The 21,938-nt window shown below is 42.0% G+C and overlaps 1 protein-coding gene and 1 pseudogene across 2 annotated transcripts in view; both read right to left on the bottom strand.

The window, feature by feature from the left end:
* The window catches only part of LOC146463783 (bifunctional heparan sulfate N-deacetylase/N-sulfotransferase 4-like), a 31,294-nt pseudogene extending 17,762 nt beyond the window's left edge, over positions 1 to 13,532 (bottom strand). The window contains exons 1-3 of the transcript XR_014856818.1: positions 13,147 to 13,532; positions 6,682 to 7,598; positions 661 to 900 (exon numbers count right to left, since the gene is read on the bottom strand). The product of XR_014856818.1 is annotated as a bifunctional heparan sulfate N-deacetylase/N-sulfotransferase 4-like (transcript). The remainder of the gene's footprint in view (positions 1 to 660; positions 901 to 6,681; positions 7,599 to 13,146) is intronic.
* Positions 13,533 to 15,993: 2,461 nt separating this feature from the next.
* LOC146463782 (uncharacterized) lies at positions 15,994 to 19,307 on the bottom strand. The gene has a single exon (XM_085084093.1). The coding sequence runs from the start codon at positions 19,305 to 19,307 to the stop codon at positions 16,296 to 16,298; it is 3,012 nt and encodes a 1,003-aa protein (XP_084940219.1). The 3' UTR covers positions 15,994 to 16,295.
* Between the last annotated feature and the right edge of the window lie 2,631 nt (positions 19,308 to 21,938).

Genomic DNA, 21,938 nt, shown 5'->3' with positions numbered 1-21,938 from the left:
GGAGAAATTCAAGGCTAAGGTTGGCAAAATTTTTATGGTAATTTGGAACACATATCCAAACCACGGTTACGGTAGCGTTTTTCTTTGTTTTCTCTTGATGAACTATCAACGAGTTTGAGAAGAAAATGATCTCCCATGATTCTACAGTGACATGATTTTCAAATAAATTTCCCAACTAGTATCCTGAAACGTATGGAGAACAATGAGAAGATGCATTCTGAAACAAGAGGGAGTTTTGGATCCGAGTCTACCACGAGCCGCGAACCGCGAACCGCTGGAGGTCACGTGACCAGTCTTTCCCGTCACGTTTGAGGTTTTCGACGTGCGTTTTCAACGTGGAGAGGTAGGTTTTCACGTATGTCATTTACCTGAAAGCTTTTAGCGTATAACTCCTGTTTTATCTCACATTATGATACAAAATCTTGCGGGGCAAGTCTTTATCCATTAACAGAGGCACGAATTCGGGCGAAATGCAAAATTTGATAAATCCTATTGGATCTTGAAAACAAGTGCCATTCATGGCTGCTGATTCAGAATGGCGGCCGTAAATTTGCAAGAAGAACTAAATCGAATTACGTTTGAACGTCGAACCGCAAACGGGTTACGTTAGAGGTTCGCGGTAAACTCGGATCTAAAACTCTCTAGTACGTGCCTTGGTACCTTTGCAAATTCCTCGTTCTTGTTCAGCGACCTGACGATCTCGCAGTAGGTGTGTTTATGAGGCTGCTCGTGATCATACAAATGACCAAACCACGTAAACTTCTGCGCATGCTCTATCAGTGCATTGTCCCCCTCGTCCTCTTCCTCGTCGCCTTGTTTGAAGCTGCGCCCTGAGAAACCCATGTTGAATTTAAACCCTGGAATTTTTTGCGCAAGTCTGTCTTGCACTGAGATCATCTCCTGTAGAAATAAAGCAACTTGTTCATCAGAGAAGACTTATAACCATGGAAGTACAGTTTTACCCTTTAATCCCCAAAGGCCGATTTAGACGGTACAACTTTTGCTTACGACTGTCGCATGCGAATTCTGGAGCGCGCGCTGCTCGCCTCATTCAAAAAAAAAGCACACAACTCTCGTCACTCAACATTGCCTATACCTATGATCCCTACGACATTTTTTGTGACGTACACGACAGTCGTAAGCGAGTTGTAGTTTTGATTTACAAGAAACAATTCCTGTCGTAGGCCTGTCGTAAACTTGTCGCATGCGACAAAGTCGTACCGTGTAAATCGCCCTAAAGAGTGCCAATTGGCACACAATGCCACAACTCTGTCAATATTTGACAGATTTCTAAGAATTTTTGACACCAAGATGGTCTTGTGAAGATCTACTTATTAAAAGGATGAAAACGTAACCACCTCCCACATCTGATATCCCACAACTTTTCAACTTTTTCTCCCTCAGCAATTGTGGGTCTTCAATAAGACATCTCTCACATTAATGAACATGTTGAGAATTGCAAAATAAGCTATAGTTTAGGGGTATACCTAATATACGCGAGGATTGGGACGTTTTTACGTTCTAAGCTCATTTATCTCAAAGGCATAACTTTTTTCATTTACAATTGTATCAGTTATGAAATACATTCATAAGTAGCTTTAAAATGGTATATCATACATGGACATTGAGTTTGTAGCCCTAAATCTGGACAAAATGTCGTTTTGCCCTAGGGGTTAATAATAAAGCGATAATACACAGCACTACGGGAAAGTACTTAGATTTGATTGATTTCACCTCAACGGTCACACTTTGGAATTTCATTCACAGACTGCTTTGCAGTGCTTAATTACAACTCTACAGTTTTTGATAACAAAAATCCTTCGAGATTTTACAGATTCACTGAAGTGAGAATCATCTAGTACACAAGGATAACCAAATGCACTTGGGTACCCAAAGCTAGTTTACAGGCATTCCACTCAGAAATGACAGGAAACAAGTCAAAATCGAATTAAACACAACAGGTTAAAAATCCCAACTGGTTAGAAGCAAACCAGCTGGCTATATACAAGCGTGGCCGAGGACGGGGCTTGAACCAGGGACCTCTGGATTTTAAGTTCGGCGTTCTAAACCGCTGCCACCTCCATTAACGATTTTATGCACGGACTGCAAAGCCAAAAGTTCCAGTTTCAGCGCATGATTTCTGCGGTAAAACAGAGCAAGCTGTTACGAGGCAGCCAATCAAAAGATTTAAATATTTTCGAATTCTCTAGCGTCCAATCTCGTATCCAGAGTCCTCAGGCTCTTTGGCCAGCGGTTGGTCACCAGGAGAACCTCTGGGGAACTGGAATTTTATTACCGCAGGATTCCTGCGGTAAAACTCTCTTAGTCCTGAAATTCGAAATGCAACAAGTACCGCTTCCTTTTGTAGTAAGCTGAAAGCATTCCTCTTATCATAAATATTCAGTTATTTATTTATTTGTTTACCTCTGCTTTTCACTTTCATTTTCGCCTTCTTTTAGCCTAACTGATTAATATAACTAAGTAATATATTTTACTGTAGCTCTGCCATTGATTTTGGTCCCATGTGTGTACTTTGTTCCAGCCCATTCCTTATAAGCCCGGTGGCTTCCTTGGGCTTCCTCGCCATTAGTGTTCAAATAATAATAATTTGCATTTGAACACTTTTTTATGGCAAACAATAAACTGAACTGATGCACAAGTTACAGACCAGCCAATCAGAAAAATTGAATGTTTTCGAAGTCCCCAGAGTCTCTCCAGGCGACTAACTGCTGGCCAAAGAGCCTAAGGACTCTGGGTACGAGATGTGCTACTCAGTATAAACGAAATATTCAGCACACAACCCATAATTCCTTAATTCACTCTGGCGAGGGGCTGACTTTCGAAACACCAGCACTCGAATCTCTTTACGGTGGGCAAATGACCTTATCAACTATGCTGATAAAACTAAATATTTGTTTAAGATAGAGCCCGCTTGTCCAACATAGCAATTATTAGTATTACAGCAAAGAATTGCTCCTGTTCAACGAGTTTTATTTGAGGGATTTCATTCACAGAATCAGAGATGGTTTGATTCTTGATTAAACACATAGAACTCTTTTCTCAATGCTAAGTACCACAATACCTCTTGTGTCGCGCCACGTTCACCAACCTTACCGGATTATACGCTATTTCTGGCGTTAAAAAGGGAATTATCCCCAACTTCAAAAATACACTATACAACAGCTTTAATCTTGTTATAGTACACAATTGAAACCCTGTAAAACAATCCAATTAAGTTTAAAAATATTACATCCAGAGTTGTCTACAGAAGTGTTCTATTTTTAACTTGTAAGGTTATTATGGTGGGAAAGGTTTAACTTGCTAATTTTCTTAATCACTAACAACGCTTTCCAATGATGCACACACTAGGGCTTTTAAATCCAACAATGGAACGCTAATCCGGAAAACATAAGTACTATTAATTTAAGAACACATAAGCCAATTGGCTATGTTATTAATTGTAAATGAGAAGTTTGTCTCGATTAATTTAATGGAGACAGACATTGACTATGACTGATCATTCCCAACTTAGCGCAAGCTAATAAACACAAACACACCTTTAAGAAGGTCTTTAACAACACGCTATTTCCTCAAATAAGTACTAAACGACGGTGGCCACTGGCGATTGGAGCGACTGCAGACCGATAAGAGTAAACAAGTGATCCAGACAGCATGTCTAAAAAACTTAATCCTAGAAAATGACGCAGCTTTGTCAGTTGAAGTTAACGCGTTCGGATACTGTTGCACAGTTGACTCTTCATCTTTGTAGAACGTGTAACATGCGAAAGACAAACTCGATTCAGATTTGCCGAAGGCAAAATGGACGTGAAACATCGAATGCAAAAGTGCGTTTTGAGCAAACAAGCCGGCAAGCTGATCAAAAGGTCTAATTATTTCCCCACAAAGTCAAAAGTTAGAACCACTTTGTACAGGATGAATAGCATCAAAAGAAAGTACTTAGACTCGATTGCTTTCATCTGCCCTCGGCTTCTCACTCACAAACTTAAAAAGATAGAGCACTTATACGCCATAATGAACAGAACGACTTAAAAGTATTGCGCGATAGTTTTCATTTGAACGATGACCCTTCAAGGATTTTACCTCCAGACTCAGTAACCTTGTACAGCGTTACGAAAAACGAGGGGGAAATAGATAGCATCAATGGCTGTCATTTCAATGGCCACGCTTAAATAGGATTTAACTCACACGTTGAAAATACAGCTACTTTGTTCTACATTTAGGAGTTCATTCACAGGCTCCAAAGTCCAAGCTAAAGTGCCTTATAACATGACAGTTCGTCTGTCTCTTGGAATAAATACAGGTATAAAAGAACAGATACTACCATGCTTAGAACCGCAATTCCACTTCAGTGGCGCCACGTCCAAGATCCTAACAGGATTTTACCCTACCTTTGGCCTATAAACCGTATGTATCTCCATCTTAAAAACAAATAACTCTACAAAGGCTTGAATCTCGTTAAAGTAGACCTTTCTTAACCCTTTAACCCCTAAAGCAAAACGACATTTTCTCCAGATCCAAGACTACAAACTCAATGTCCATGCATGATATACCATTTTAAAGCTACTCATGAGTGTATTTCATAACTGATATAATTATGAATAAGAAAAGTTATGGCTTTGAGATAAATGGCCTTAAAATGCAAACATTTAAAACTTCAAAAACGCCCCAATCCTTGTGTATATTAGGTATACCCCTAAACTATAGCTTATTTTGCAGGTCTCAACATCTTCATTTATGTGAGAAATGTCTTAAGACCCACAACTTCTAGGGGAAAAAAGTTGAAAAGTTATAGGGGTGGTCAACCATATCACATATGGGAGGGGCTTAAGTTTTTATCCTTTTAAAGAGTAGATCTTCACAAGACCATCTTGGCGTCAAAAATTCATAGAAATCTGTCAAATATTGACAGAGTTATGGCATTATGTGCCAAATGGCACTCTTAGAGATTAAAGGGTTAAACAAACTTATGAACGACTCAGTTTTATATCAGCACAAAAACAGTTGTCTAAAAAAACTTTCCGGTTTGTAAATCCCCAAGGTTATAAACGAGGTTATCTCCTAATTACAGCCAGCTCCTTTTATTGAGGACCGTCTCGGGACCGCGAGTTAGAATCCTTAACGAGAAGACCGCAACAGCGGGAATTTATTTCAGTCAAAAGTCTGTACTCTATTTTTGTCGGGGATCTAGCTGCTGTCCGTAATAGCGAGGTGTCCGCAAGGCGAGAGTTGACTGTATGCTGTTCAATGACGTGAAGATGACTGCTTCATAAGCAGAAGAATAAAATCAGAGCACTAATCCGGTAAAACTAAGCCAATTTTCTGTATTGTAGTTGTAATTGAGAAGCCTGTCTCGATTAATTAACGGGGGCACAAATGAACTTTGATTTCTCCCCAACAAGCGAAAGTTAACTAACAAGATTTTATGCCCGGCGACGACAAATAATTAAATTAACGAAAACGTTTAAGGACCGACTAGAGAGACGCCGAAAAGTCTTTAAGGGAATTGGCTATAACACGTTTGTTCGAAAAGGACCCATCTTTTCCTGAGTGTGTGTGTGTGGGGGGGGGGGGGGGGGGGGGGGGTTATCGAAGACACCAACTAGAGTTGACAAAGAAATATTCAGCTAGCGTAAATCAGCATTGCTAGATAAACAAGAAAAGTAAGGTTTGAATCTCATTGTCATTTTTACTGCTGGAAAGAGGGGTGGCTATGCAACGCAGTCACCATCTCTTGAGGTTCGGGGAGTGGGGGGGGGGGGGGGGGGACGGGGTATTGCAGGCAGAGACCACCATCTATTTTGTGGTTTGGAGGCCCCTGCTCGAGTATAGTAGTTTTAAGCACTTCCCTAAGACAATGCTTTTTTTTAATCAGCGTATCAGACGGGGACCAATGACAACTACAGTGGCTAATGAAAATGGACCATTTTCAGGGACTAAAGCAAACTTCAATACTAAAACGTTTTCTGCACAAATGAATATATTTTGAACTGCAGATAAAAGAATTAATAAATGAGTGATCATCGTAGTTATGTACGCAAATTAAGCAGCTGCAAATGAAAGCCTGAAAAAAATTCAGGATTGAATGAGGTAACATACATTACAAATATTGCAGGATTTAAATATATTTCTAATTCAGGCTTTCTTTTTGCACTGGAATCGCGCGCGAAGGCAATGCCTTTAAACACACTCTCACGAATTATGGGATATATCAAGACTGACGCAAAAGCTTGTAAGTTAAGGACGGTGCCTACTAATACAGAGCTATTTTTGCGCAGTTTATGAGTATGCCGGAAAAGCAGATCTTAGCAAGGGCTAGTGGAATCCAAAAAGAAAATTGGGGATAACCAGGCATTTTTGAGAGATAATCAAGCAACAATAGTTTTAAAAAGTGCTTAAATACAAAGCAATGTATGACACGTTCTCCCAAATTGAAGCTTTGTTATCTCCGAAAAATGCATGGTTACCCCAAATTTTCTTTTTGGATACCAAGGCAAGAGCACTTGCTAAGTTCTGCTTTCTCCGCGTAGCTTTCAAGCGCGCAAAAATATCCCTGTATTAGTAGGCACCACCCATAGGAAACCCGAGTATCATGAGATGAGCAGAACGTATGCGCAGTAACTAGGCACCGTCCTTAAGCTAGCAACGTTTGTTTTTACTTACCAGAACGTCTTTTTTCTTCATTCTTATCCCGGTCTTGGCGATGAAAATATCGTCTATGTCAATTTGCAGATACCTCTCAAGTGAAAACACAACAGGATTTACCGGCGACAAATAATCTAAACTATCCATAAATAGCATGGTGTGAAGGAAGAACGGAAAACCTCCGCCAAAAAACACCTTTTTAATGCCGTCTGTCTCCCCATCATCCAGAATAATAGTGGCTTGCTCTGTTACTGCATTTTCAAGGTCTCGCTTTCGTCTCTTTTTACGATTAGTGGCGAATTCAACAGTCTCGTACGAAACTAGCCGCGGGTCATATCGCAGAAAATTCCACCTCGTTCCTTGTCCCTTCTGCACGTAAGGTTTCACCGTTGAGCCGCCTCTGCGAGTGACTCGTAATAGCTTTGAATCTTCGTTAATTTCCACATCTAAGGGCTGTCTCTCTTTTTGTGGCTTAATCACCTCCAAGTGAAATTCCGCTATGTATCCCACATGATTCGAGATGAAAAACAGGATGCCTGTTCCGAATTTTTTGCAGTAGAGTTTCACTATTTGCCGTACATTAGGCTTGAGGTCTATATATGTCTTAATGTCTACAAAAACAAGAAGAGAATATCTGCCTACAGAGATGTCCGGTTTTAAATCTTCTTTTAAATCCAAGAACGCTTTGTCGTCAGCTTCGCTCCCAATATAAGGCGCGCGTAAACCGTCCAAGAATCGCGTTACGTAGTGTGAAAGCTTCGATCGTTCTTTTGCCCAAGATTTATGAACTAGCAATATTTTCTTCAGCACCTGGAAAGTCCTGTTTCCATACTGCGTCGAAGACAACGTCGAATCACCAACATGAAGTTCACTCCTTGCAACTGGAAAAGTGGTTCTCCACGTAGCTTTAGTTAACTCCGTGGCAAATACTTTATCTGCAAAGAGGGAAAAAGGCGGCAATGTTAAATGTACCTTTTTGTGGGAGGGAGGGGGGGGGGGGAAGGCGGAATAAATAGCTTTGTATACAAATAATTGAATCCCAGGCAACCCTTGGCAACTCATTATTCGATAATAAAAATGTCATGTTGCTCGCGAGGAAACAGTCAATCATTGGAAATAGAAATTATTACACAGACCTGAGGCACAAAGACAGCCACACGTTGAGGTAAGAAAGGTTTACTTCCACATTCATGGCTTTATCTCAGCAATTTGAGAACTGAAGTGAATTTCCCATACTAGAGTCTTTAACTAGTAATAATCAAAGATTAGGGAGTGCGTTCGATGATCTCGATCCCGGCCTCTCTCTCCTTTGTGATCTCATCCGCCCCTACAAAAAGATCTGCATTCCGACAATCAACGTTGTCCCATACAATCTCGACTCCAATCCGTATTGAGAGTGCGTTCTTCCTACGTCGATTATAGCTCGACAAAACGTTCATAGTGTTATGGAATAAGCAGCTTTCGGTTGCCTATGCTGGAGTTTTCATATATTGGCAAACTGCGAAATGAAAAATTCAGACACCTGGTATAAAAGATCTCTCAATCAACACAGTCTATTTTTCCAGCCAAATTTGCCCCGTCCAAACTGGCAAAATTTATGCTCTCGCATAATCGTTTCGTGCCTTCCTTGGTCGCAAAGGTTTTGCTTCTTCTATCTCCACACTGAAATATCCGCAGTGTGTTGACGTTGACGTCATCGGTCGACTCTCGCTCGACTATCGCATGATACACGACCGACATTCCGCCGATAGTTGACCGACATTCCGCCGATAGTTGACCGATATGCCACCGGTAGTTGACCGATAAGAAAAGAAAACTCTCTAGCGATCTCTATACTCTAGGCCCGGGACGGGAAGGGGGGGTTACCCCTCAGAATTGTTGGTGCGGGTGTGCGGTTCGGTTCTCCAAACCCTTTATAAACCCTGCCACGTTTTCAGACCAAAATATGTAATTTACCGGTCCTTTTTTTCAGACCTGGCCTCCAAAAATTCATGTATATTTTTTCGGAACTGGTTAATGTTTCTAGGATCTATACCTTCCCTTTTCAGACCAAAATGGTTAAAATCTGTACATGTACCATAATTCTGACCGAAACGGCTGAAGAACCTACATAGCTTAAATAGAGGAGTGCCCCCACCCGTCGGCGCAATTTACCATTAAGGAAATGAGAAGCATGTTTTTTTGGTGGGAAGGTGGGGTTGTGCGTTAGCATATCCGGCAGTTGGGTGGGCTAATATTAAACCACAAATAAACTTAATGCGAAAACGGAAATACGTGATGGACGTTTTAGCACTTAAGGATTTTACCAAGTGTGTCGATATAACTGAATACGGAAAAACAGGAAGCGGTTTGCTTTTCGGGTAACTTTCAATACCGCACTTCACGGTTTACACATCAAACGTTTACTGTCATCCTTATGTTTTCTTTTTCAACATTCTTCTAAATTTTAGACATGTTTGAAATACAAGATCAAATACAGTTATCTCTGACGTGACGTCAAAGTGACAACACCGGAAAGAGTCAATTTAGCTGTCTTGGATCCACAAACAAGCACTACAAACCAAACACGCTATGAAACTCGACACATTTGAACGCTTTCTCCTTTCGACACCCCCCGAGCCGAGTTTCTACTTGTGTAAGAGAACCTGTTTGTAAGAATTGACCATTCACCTGAATGCTATACGAAGCAGTACTTTTCTGAGGAAGTGGTGTGCTCCTAGGAGGTTCTAAGCTTTAACCCGTGAATTAATTCCTATAGTTTATCCTGTCAAATGAAAGCTACTGCGTCGTACCTTCCTTCTGTATTATTCATTGTGTAAAAGGTGCCGGCTTTAAGTCAAATGACTACTAGACTTTCTCAAAGTCCGTTTTCTCTTTCGGCGCATAAGAAGAAAGAAGCCGCCTTGAAGCAAGTTTGCAGGGTAAGCCCCTCCCCCCCCCCCCCCCACCCATGCAAACTGGAGAAAGACCATGGCAAAGTGGTTCAAATTACTGAGCCAAGTGTGACCTGAAAGCTATTGGGCGTCACTTCTCTGAGGTACTGTTCATTTATATGCTGCAAGAGGTAGCTCAAACATGAGTGTTTTCTAGTGTGACCATTCAAATGAAGCCCATTTAACATAATTTTGCCGCGGTGCTGTTCCAACCTCGTTCCTCTGGGGTGAAGAGATGATAGACCGTGGGAAGGAAGTTGGTGCTGTTTATTGCGCTGTAAAAGGTGGTTTTAGCAACTAAATGAACTTCGATCCGAAACTGTGGATAAAATTCAACAGCGTGTCCGTTTCAGTGGCTGAAACTTGAAATTTACTTGGTAGCACTTTGTTTCGTTAACACGGAAAGCCAAAATTTTTCGAATTTTTTCTGTTTTATAAACAAGCCCGTGTCATACATTTTTTGCCGCATGCAACTGAGAAGCTTATCATAAAAGCATCTCAAATCTGTCTCTCAAGATTGATTGAGAAATCTAAGCTGTGGTTAAAATAGCAAATGCAGCTGTATTAGAATCTTTACAAAAGAGAGTACCGACTGTTACAAATGACTGCCTCGTTCGCACAATTTTTACGGTGCAAAAGGATTCCAAAACACAATCACCCGCAGAATTCAACAGTATTACTCTCCCTTAGTTTGGCATCGGCGATTCAACTCAGTTAGTTTATACTCATTTTAAGTTATCTTAACTATTCTTCTGCACTTGAAGATTTCAGTCATTTATTAAGGGCACCCAACGGGGACATGGAAACTAAATAGTTTTCTGTTTTTACCTGAATATTTCCTGTAATGAGTTTATTGTAAGCTAACGCAGTTTGATCCATACGCCGGCTTCTTAAACTGAAAATTCAAAAAAATTTAGCGAACAGAATCTCATTCCCCGAATTAACGAGCAGCCGTTGGCTTTATGAAATGTTAGCTGGCCATTTTTTGCACTTTTATGGAAGTATTTGCCCCTTCAAAAACAGAAAATTTTCGGATTAGTTTTTCAGCCTTGCGAAAGGTGGAGGTAACCTTTCGCTAAAGAAAACGCTAGTTTTTCTTGTTGAGGCGAATAATGTATTTTAGTACAGTTATTCACCCTGATTCATGGGAAATAAAATTTTTGTCCCGTTGTGTTCAGAAAAGCCAGGCTAAAAGACAGCGAAAAGCCCAAGATGCACATTGGGGATTGGCAGGGAGGGGATGGGGGAATAAATGATTGAAAATCATTTACATTCAGTAAACCACAAAAATTATGAAATTAATGAACTCAAGATGAAACAGGAAAACATTAATTCACGTAACTCTTATGCCATGATATGTAAAGGAAATATTACCACGAATGAATAGAAATATGGAGTGATTTTAGGTTAACATATCAATTCACAAAATGAAAACAGCTTGTACGGAGATAAAATGTTTTTGCGCAGATAGCCGAGGAAGCAAAACAACAAGCGGAAACTGTTTTTTCATACGCTTCTGTAGTTATAATATCAAGTTTCACTGATAATAATAAAAAACAGAAAAGCTTCGGTTATCACTGGTTTACAATAGACCTCAGAGTTACTAACTTACAACAACACTTCAATCTCCTTATCGTCCAAAAATCTTACCAAAAACGAGATCATTGTAATTGGCTTTGAGAAATCAAAACAGATAGCTCTGAGAAAATAGGGCGTTGCTATTTTCGCGGTGGTTGTGCTGTTTTTAAAAGAAATTGACTTTGTAAAAAAACAAAAATAAATGTCGCCTAAAGCTAAAATTAAATTAAATTAAAAGCCAGACGAAAGCAGTGTTGGCGGCATAATTTTACATTGCCTTTTGAAAACAAAAACAAAACAGTTCTACAAAATTGCTTTTTTAGCCGACTGCTTTGGCAGTCTGTATAATTGCTTTCTCCTAAAGGGAAAACCTAAAAAAAAAACTACCTGATATCAAAATTATGATTTTACAAGCTCAGTCGCTATATTGTTTCCCGGAGCGTGAGTTCGTCAAAACGCGGCAGGCAGCTGTTTCTGGTATCAACATTTTATACAATCACAAGAATGGCGGTTTCTCTTTCAAATATCAGCAGGTTTTCATGTAAAATCCATTTACTAGAAGTCCGTATATAAATTTGCGGGGTTGTTGAATAACCGCCAAGATATTCCGGCGAGCTGAAGCCCTTTCAATATGACAGCCGGGAAGAAGGCGGAGAGGAACGACTTGAGCTCAGACTTCAAGCAATATTTTTGTTCATGTACATGTACTGTAAAAAGTTTAATCTCGACTGCAGTGATATATTTTTCGCAAGACTAAAGACTGATATTTTTTAAAAGCTCTTGAGAAGGAACCTGTTATACACTTGTGTTAAATAAGTGAAGAATTTCAAACAAACGTGCAAATGCAGATTTCATGTTCGTTTCATGACACAGGAAGCCGACAAGTAAGCAATTACAAAAACACCTGGCTAGCTCACAAATTGATTTTAATTTTTAAAAAAATACTCCAAAATCACTGGTTTGCATTTGTAAACTTCTTGACGACAAAGAACGGCCGTATCACTAAAATTAGTCAAGATCTAGCGTCGCTTTAATGCAGAAATCAGCTATCTTCTATCTCTTTAGCTTTTTAAAAGCGTAATGGTAATTTGAAAACAAAGACAAATATATCTCGTGTAAATTAACCTCATAACTTGTGTCGATGAAAGCGAGTTTTACAGAGGCCAATAAAACATAAGCTCTACAATCTACACACGGCTTTAAGGGACAAAATGAACGAAATTCGCATCCATGCTAGCAATAAATAAGAAAAGAAATGCGTTCGTTCTTCTTCAGAGTTGAGAACTATCGTGGCAAGTAAAAAATAATAACTTGATGCTTTCCATTCTTCTTTCTTCACAATTTTCAACAATTGTTCCTCGTGGCCACATAAAGAAACCTAAATTCGAAATAAAGATTGCAAATCTCGTCTAATCTTTTCCCAGTGTCATGAAATTAAGCTACTAAAGCACGATTTGCCAGTTTACAAAAGACATGACAACTTCTCTCGCGGTTCATCAGGACAAATTCCGTCAAGATGGATGAATTATAACATCGCATCACTCTGTTTACGGACATGCCAGAATTGGAAAATATACCTTAACACAACCACAATTACTGGGCATTTGGTCACCCGCAGATTTTGTGTAAAAGGCAAGAGTTACTCTCAACAGAATGGGGTAAAGAATTCACAATTTTCATCGTGAATTTTGAGTCACATGCCTGTGCATTCATGTTAGGATATTGGCGAAGCATGCAGTTCAAGCGCTCTCTTTAAACCGTGTTCAATATAAATGACCGCTTGAAGTATACCAAGAACAAACAGCGATATTCTTCATCTAAACTGTTTGTATCTAAGCAAAGATTGTACGGCTATAGAAACATTTGTTCGCTGCATGCCTGCGGAGTCGTTATTAGAGCGTCCCCGCTCTTTGACAGCAATTTGTGAAAGGAAGCTAAGCACGCGTATTAAAGCAAGACAACAAAAACTTACCGGTATTCTCGTGGTCATTGTACAAGGAGAGAGCGATAAAAATCACAAGCCAGCCGACAGGAATTACAGCTAGGAATAACTTTCGAGAGAAACGAAGTCTTTTAGCCCGTGTGAAGACTCGCATCGCATCGCTGCTCACACATCCATAAAACTTCGACAACACTTGCTCTCGCAGTTCTCGCTACGATATCCCGTAGAGAAGATCTGAATTTTTCGTTGATGCCTTCACGTTATAGTCACATTATACCGCTGGAATAACTCACAAGATCATCTCAATGAACTCAGGTAAGTCTAATCCAGTGAGCTCTGCTATCTCTCAACAAACATTTGTTTTGGCTGTTGAATACAATCAACAACTGCACTTTATTAGCGAAGCGCTTACGACATCGGTCTATATCACTGAAATTGAATAGGGGCGGGGAAATAAAGAATGAATGGCGTTATCTCAATGAAACATAACGCTCTTGTCACGCACTACAGTTGTTTCAGTGGCTAGAAAATAAGTTAATTCAGACAAAGATATCAATCTTGTAATTTTATTAAGCGCAGGTGATGTTAATTATGCAAAATAAATTCTTCATTTTGATTTGTTTTTAATTTTAAGCCTGTCAGAAGCCATAATCAGAATGTCCAACATTCGTTGATTTGAGTGTCGATGCGTAGATAAGATTTCATGTTTGCATGCCGGCTACCTGCTGCCAAATTTTTAAATAGCTGGTCAAACTGAACTTCATTTTGTTTGTGGCAAAATCAGTTTTATGTTGGACAGCTTTGGAAGCAAAGAACAATATAAAAATAAAATAAAATAAATACGATCACAAAGAAATCATGAAACTATTGAATGCGGGAGACTACATAATTGTAAATTGTTCTGAGTACTTTTCGTTTAATATCGGATCTCTTGTTGCGGAGCTGCACTTCAGTCAGACATCACTTTACGTGAACCAAACCGAATACAGGGCTGACACTACGACCCACGACGGCAAGGGCAGTTTTGAACAACTGTCAACGAGTCGAGTACTGACCAGTCTTCTTCAGGATCCGTAGATCTTGAGCTGTCCTTTGCCGTAGTGTCATCTCTGCAATCAATTTAGGTTTACGGAAGAAATTGCATTGTACTATTTATAGCGAGTGTTATACCATTGTGATAGTTTTGGTTGAGAGTCACAGAAGGCCAGCATCCAGCATTGCAGGCGTTAATTTGGCCTTTGTTTGTTTTACTTCCCTACAAAAATAAGCAAAAATCAGTTTGATCTTGTTTGTAGGGGTTCGAAAAGGTTAAAAGTTGTTGTGGCTTTTTAGCATACTTCTGTAACACAACATTGCTTCTCTGGTCCGCTGTGAAAAATATCATCAGTGAATTAGCTAGATTGCTGAGGTCTTTTATGAGACTTGTATAAGCCGAACAGCATAAGTTTTGTAAACAGTTGTCAATTGAAGGTTCCAAAATCCAATTAAAAATCGTGTCTTTTTTTCGTCATATCATCAGAATTGATCGAGCTACTTGTACAAGCTATCAATTTTGTGGTCAACTGTTTGGAATTCACAGACGAACCCACACAGGCCTAATCCCTTCATTTACACAAATGTTGATTAAATACGGCGCCGCAAAAACCACGATTTCCTTCGCGCGGCTCCACAGTGTCTAAAACAGCACAATATCTTTCCAAATTCTAATGAAAATGTACAACATTTGCAAAAGAAATTTGCACCTTCTTTGTGTTCGCTGCATCACATATCAGGCGTCATTACGTGCAATAAGCGCAAAGTTATTTTTTTCTCTTGACAAATAAGGGAAAACCGTGAAGCATTAGAATTTGCAAATCAAAATAACGCTTAGAGGAATGTAACCAGGCCTCGATAGACCTCAGTGGTTTAAGTTGTCTTCCCGGAACGTAGACTCCACGAAAAAAAAAAAAAAAAAAACGAAAATAAAACAAACGTCAACCTGTGTGATCAATTCGCAGCCAACAGTAAATTAATCTTCCACTAATACTCTCCTTAATACTGAAGAAGATTCTTCTCACGGTTCGACTAAAATAAATGAAATTATTAGATATACTTTTGTGGTCAGGGGATTACTCTCCGTTATACTAAAGCTACTGTTAAATTAATTCTTACTGTAAAATCTTCTAAGCTAGTCTAACTTCAAACCACCCCTTCATCTTCCAAAAACATTAGACCCGTAACTATAAAATTTTAACAAAAACTGATCCTTCCGATAATATCAAATCCCAAGACAGCTGTGTTTTTGAAGCCGTTTTTATTGTCAAGTGGCACCAAGCTTGTTATAGAGCAAGTTCACGAAACTGACGAACACACCCGACTGAATAACCCACTGGAAATTTCTCGAAGCGAATGTGAGGCTTATCTTCGGATTTTTACGGTGTGCATTGTATGAACTGTATGTGATCTTGGTGTAAAAAAAATGTTAACCTTTAATAATCAATTGCCACCCCCTATCAGTAGAAAAAAACTTGGTTTGACTCAAATCTGGGACGAAAAATCTAAAAACGGTCAGATAATTCTTATATTCTTTTGTTTCTTGGTGGCTTGAACGTTTTTCTTAGTAAAGTAACTGAGGTCAGTCCGCTCTTGACGAAATATGTTGGAACTACCGTGAACTGGCGCTTCTACCCCCCACCCCTCCCCCCCGGTTATAGGCCCATCTACACGTAAACCAAAAGCCTGTTGAGAACTTAGCCCCGTCCACTAGGGTTTCTTCCCGAACTTATAACTACGACAATCAGTAGAGTCGATTGTACCACTCTTTTTTTAATCTCTTCTGGTTCACGTATCAGTATTCACTTTTACAACAGGCGTGTAAGAGCTACTCTGAACACACACAAAAAACGCTTGGTTTTACACGGGTACATTAAGAATCTGATTGGTCGTTGCTAGGTGATAATCAAAAAAGGTCAATCAAATGTCTGTCACCAAAATGTTCATTGTCTCTTGATGTCTAGACTTATTTCAAACAACTGTCACGCGCGCACACGAAGTCATTAAGTCTCCGACACACTCCCCCATGCAGCATTGTATGCAAGGGTGCATTTACTTAGGAGACTTAAAGAAAACTATAAGACGATTCCAAAACGAGGAAAAAAGTCAAATCAAAAAATTTGCTACCAATCACTTTTTTTTCAAGTTCATAATTGTTCAGTTTCTTCATCATCCGCAATTTCCTTGATTCTCTCAGCTGCCGCAGCCGCAGCGGCTCTTCTCGGTCTGAAAATTGGCGCGTCAGAGTTCAACTGCTGTTCTGCTCCTGCTGGAACTGTGGGCTCACACTGCAACTCTAGGGGATAGAGGTGCTGAACAGGACGCTCTAAGACTCCTTTACTTGTTCTCAGCTGCACTGCACGGATGTGGCCGTCACGTCCTGGATAAGTCTGCTGGACAACCGCTAGTGGCCATTTTCCGCGATTCTTGGTGTCAGATCGCACTAACACTGTGTCGCCAACTCTGACTTGGTAGTTAGCTGTCTTGTGGACAAGGTTATGGCGCTCTCTCAAGGCTCTCAGGTATTCACGCTGCCATCGGTTCCACATGTGATTTTTGCAAGTCTGCAAGAATTTGGCTCGTTTCCGCAAATTCGTGTCTTCAATTCTCCAGGTCTGTTCCTCAGGAAGCTGGTTAGTTCGCTGGAAAATAAAACTGGCTGGTGTCAGGATTGGTAACTCTACATCGTCTTCAACGTAACTGAGTGGGCGACGGTTGACTTGAGTCTCTACATCAAGGAGCACTTCAGTTAGTTCATTCCAGGACAGGGTAGCTCCCCCTATCACCTTGTACATCGTTGTCTTGACGATACCGATTAAGCGTTCAAATTGGCCGCCCCACCAAGGGGCGCGGCTGAGATTGAATTTCCACTGTATGTCATGGGACTCAAGGAAGCCTTGAAACTGCTCGTCACTTCGTACTTGCTTTAACCACTTGGCTGCCTTGACAAATGTGCTGCCATTATCAGAGTAAATGACAGTCGGGCGTCCTCGTCTGGCTATGAGGCGTTTAAGACAGGGCAGGAACGTACTAGTTTCCAGGTTGAGAACCAGCTCTAGGTGTACCGCTCTTGATAGACTGCACGAGAATATCACCAAGTATGCTTTCCCTTCTCGTTTCTGGTTCAGTTTGTAGAAGATTGGTCCTGCGAAGTCGGTTCCGATGACCTCAAATGCTGCTCCACCATGAGTACGGTCTGTGGGTAGTGGTCCAGGGGGTGGTACTGTTAAAGGTAACACTCTGAAGCGTTTACAGCCCCAACACGCAGATCGCACAGACTTCACTATCTGTCTCAGAGTTGGGATCCAGTATTCTTCACGGATCGCTGCCATGGTGAGGGACACGCCCCCATGTAAGGTCTCGGCGTGAATCCGCTGTACAAGTTTCCTGGTGAATAGGCTGTCGGCTGGCAAATAGACTGGGTACTGTCCTTGGATTCTGCCATGACATTCTAGCACTCCGTCGGCATTTGGAACGAGGTTGAGCGTACGCCTGGTCTGTTGAAAGTGAGGCTTCTGTGTGTCTTGGGACTGGACTCTTTTGATCCACCAATTCCTCGTCTCTTGTAAGTCTTCATTTGTTAGAGGTCCTTTGCGTGCTCTGTGAGTTGTGAAACGTCGCACCCAAGCTTGGATGCGCAGAGTTCGACGGAGGTCATGGCGCTCGAGTAGTTCGACGAACACGTTTCGTTCTTGTTTAGGCTTTTCATTTGCTAGGCTAAGCACTTCTCTAATTACTTTCGCCTCTTCTTCTGACGCTTGAGTTTTCATTGTGACTGGATTCTCTGGCCACATTTCAGGATCACGTAGCCACGTCGGTCCATTCCACCAGAGCTCTGCATTGGCAACCTGGCCTCCTCGGCTCGCCAGGTCTGCTGGGTTGTCAGTAGTGGGCACATGCCTCCACTGGATCTGTGAGTGTTGTCTTATCTTCTGCACGCGGTTGGCGACAAACTGTCGGTACTGGCCATTTCCTACAATCCAGTGGAGGGCGACGGTGCTGTCCAACCAACCGTAGACCGTGGGCTCAGGTAGGTCTCTCAGTGCGTTTCTCACGTTTGCAACTAAATTGGTAGCCATGTGTGCGCTGACCAACTCCAACCTTGGGACGCTTAGTTCCTTCTTGGCTAATCTTGATTTCGCTGTAACAAGGGTTTGAGTGATTCCGTCTTCTTGACGTACGACTGAGTACACTACTGCTCCGACCCCATGGGTTGACGCATCTCCAAAGACATGCAACTCAACTGAATTAACCGGTTGCTGGTACAGTGCTAATGCTCTTCGTGTGGTTACTTCCGCCGGAACTGACTGCTCCTTCTTCTGCCAGCGTGTGCGGAGATTCTCTGGGATAGTTGCGTCCCAAGATACTTTGTAGTCGCACGCTTCACGATATATTTGTTTCCCTTGCAGCGTAGTAGGGGACGCTAGACCGAGGGGGTCATAGACTTTCGCTAGTTTGGATAAGATTTCACGTTTTGTCGGTGCGCTACTTTCACTTGGGAACTGCACGGAGATAGTATCTTCAGATTTGTTCCACTTCACACCCAACAGCTTAGTTTCACTTGGCTTGTTTAATAATTGCTGTTTGGCATTGGACTGATCTTCACTTGTTTCAGGTTGGGAGCTGTCTTCTCCTTGTGTAGGTTGAGGATTGCCTTCTAGCTGAGGATAGTTTGAGTGCCACTTGTGAAGCTCAAATGTAGCGTCGCTCATGATCTCTTGCGCGAGTTTCTTGCGTGTTTGTGCTTGTTTTACATCTTGACCGCCTGTCAACAGGTCATCGACGTAGAAGCTTCGGCGTAGTCGCTCTGCCTCCTCCGGGTATTTCTCAGCCCAGGTGTCGAGATGACATTCAAGAACCCCGCCTAGTAGAAAGGGCGAGGGGGCGAGCCCGAAGAGTACTCTCGTGAATCGGTATGTCTGCACGTCGGAGTTGAGATCAGCTTGCCAATGGAAACGGAGTGCATCTCGTTCAATCTCGTGAATCCGGATTTGTAAGAAAGCTTTCCTAATGTCCCCCGCTAAGACTACTGGGTAGGCTCTCTGCTGGATGAGTACGTCCCATAGTATGTTTTGCAGTGCAGGTCCTGGGTACAGGCAATCGTTCAGTGATGGTGCATCGGGCGTCGCTCGAGCGGAGGCGTCATAGACGATTCGCATCTTTGTAGTTTCGGCGGACTTGCGTATTACGCTCTTGTGAGGGATGTAAAATTCTTTCAGTGGTTGTGCAGGTGAGATGGGGGGTGCCTTTTCGATGACGCCTTCTGTCAGCTGCTCTTGAATTATCGCGTCGTATTGTTCCGTTAATCCATCGCGCTGAAGTTTTCTGCTAAGATTCTTGAGTCGTTTTAAGCTCCCTTCCTTGTTCGAGGGCAATTCTGTGTGGTTAGCTTTCCACGGGAGGGTGGTCTCGTACCAGCCCTCTGGCGAGCGCGTCAAACGTTCTTTAAACTCGTCAAACACCATTGACTGGTCATGTTCTGGCATGTCACGCAATCCCAAAACGTCCAGCCTCCACAGTTCTTCATAGTTGCTTTGACTTGTCTGGGTGAGCAGCATGGTGTTCTTGTCAAACTCCGTTCCCGGGGACATTAGGAACCATCCGAACTTAGTGAGTTCCGCGATTGGGTCATTTTCTTGCCCGATTCTCGGCTTTGTTTCAGTTTTAATTCTAGCGTACTCCCCGCTGCCAAGCACCACATGAAGTGGTAGAGACGCTTTTGTGTCATCATCGTTTACATTAACGCCTTTCAAATGTGAGTACTTGGCAATTAGCGCGCGATAATTGGGGTTTCCAATGGACAACAGTTCTGTCTTGTCTACTTTGGTCGCTTTGACTGACAGCGAGAACTGATAGTTGACAGCTTGTAACTGGAGATCGTAGACTTCGAGTTTGGCAACTTTTGAGGTCATTAGCATATCTATCGTTTTCGTCTGGACTTCAGTGGGCTTCACGCGAAGTAATTCGATCAGTTTCGCTGATACGTACGAGCTCCCAGCTCCAGAATCGATAAGCGCTCGGCACTTGATACCATTGACTTCAATCACAATCACAGGGAACAGACCTTCGCCGGTTTGGTTTGTTGTCAAGGCGACTCCTCTTGCAGGCGTTGGTTGATTAGACTCCTGGGTGGGCGTTTCACAAATGGACGTGTGGTGACGCTTGTGGCATTGTTGACAGCCGGATCTGCTGGGACAATAGATGGCGCGATGGTTTCCTAGGGTACAATTAAAACACAGGCGCTTGTTTAAGAGAATTTGTCTTCGATCAGCGACACTTGCTATTTTAGTACATTCGGCGGCTCTGTGATCTTCACCGCAGTAAACGCAAGGCCAACAGCGGGGCTTCGAGTCGGCGTCGCGTCGCGCATGAAAAATTCTTGAAGGGCGTATCGGGGGGCGTATGTTCCTTTTCACTTGTTGTTGTTCTTGCTCACGTTCGCGTTGGCTTGTGTCAACTGGATTTCTTCTTATCCACAGACGAAGAGCTTCGGACAGTTGTGGGAAGTCCCATTTCTCCCAGTCTGGATCGGTCCGGACCAGATCTCCCCGGATTGCTGGCAACTTGTCTAGCGTCATGGACACCGCCCCATTCACTTGCTCGAGTTTCTTCATTGTCTGCAACGCTTGTACACAATATGTTAGCTTCTCGCCAAATTCGCAGATTTTCTTCGGACTCGCGTTCGGTACTGTAGGCAGATCCAAGATTTCTTTCGTGTAGGCCTTGACTATCTCGGACTCCTTTCCGTATTTCTCTTGCAGGATACTCTTCGCCCTATTGTATCCTTCGGAAGTGAAGGGCAGTGCTTCGATTGAGCGCTTCGCCTTAGTGTCCAAGAGTTCTCTTAAATACGAAAACTTGGTAATCGCTGCTACACTTGTTTTGTCAATCGTTTCCGAGAACTGTCCCCAGAATCGCGGCCAGTCCATGAAGCTTCCGTCAAATTTTGTAATCACCAGTTTCGGTAATTTCGCTTGTATGCCCGCGCTAGGTGTCGTGGCTTGTTGGGGGTGTGGCGCAGTTTGGATCTCTGCCTGCATCTCTAGCTTCGTTTTATGAAACTTCAGTTGCTCTTCTTGGGCAATCGCTTGCGCTTCTCTTTTTCGTTCTTCGATCCATGTGCGCGCTTTCTCTACTTCGCAGTCCGCTTTTCCCAGTTGTGCGTCGATCTCAGTGTTTCAAGCCTCGATGTCTGTAATCTCTTCTTTCTTTCCGATTTTTGTCGCTTCCAATTCCAGACGCATTCGATTTATTTCAGTAGTGAGGGACCGTAAAGACGAAAGATGTCTCTCAATGGCTTCTGGGTTTTCTGCTTCTAGAACAGTGTTCGTTTTTCCGATAGTCATTTTTAGCTGGGTGAACTTGATGTCCAAACTTTCTTCGGTCGCCTCCATTTCTTCGTTCTTCACTCGGACAGCAAAAAATCAGGACTAATTATACTTACAAACTGGTCCTTATTCCTTCTTCAGTAGTTCCGTTGCCGGAGGTGCCACGTGTTGAGAACTTAGCCCCGTCCACTAGGGTTTCTTCCCGAACTTATAACTACGACAATCAGTAGAGTCTATTGTACCACTCTTTTTTTAATCTCTTCTGGTTCACGTATCAGTATTCACTTTTACAACAGGCGTGTAAGAGCTACTCTGAACACACACAAAAAACGCTTGGTTTTACACGGGTACATTAAGAATCTGATTGGTCGTTGCTAGGTGATAATCAAAAAAGGTCAATCAAATGTCTGTCACCAAAATGTTCATTGTCTCTTGATGTCTAGACTTATTTCAAACAACTGT

The sequence above is a fragment of the Pavona decussata genome, unplaced genomic scaffold (assembly GCF_977016875.1).
Source record: "Pavona decussata unplaced genomic scaffold, jaPavDecu1.1 SCAFFOLD_175, whole genome shotgun sequence".
In the NCBI taxonomy this organism is placed as follows: Eukaryota; Metazoa; Cnidaria; class Anthozoa; order Scleractinia; family Agariciidae; genus Pavona; species Pavona decussata.
This window is presented reverse-complemented; position numbering and strand designations above follow the sequence as displayed.

Excerpts from the sequence above, each read along its gene's own strand:
- LOC146463782 (XM_085084093.1), bottom strand. The coding sequence starts at position 19,307 with ATGCGAATCGTCTATGACGCCTCCGCTCGAGCGACGCCCGATGCACCA.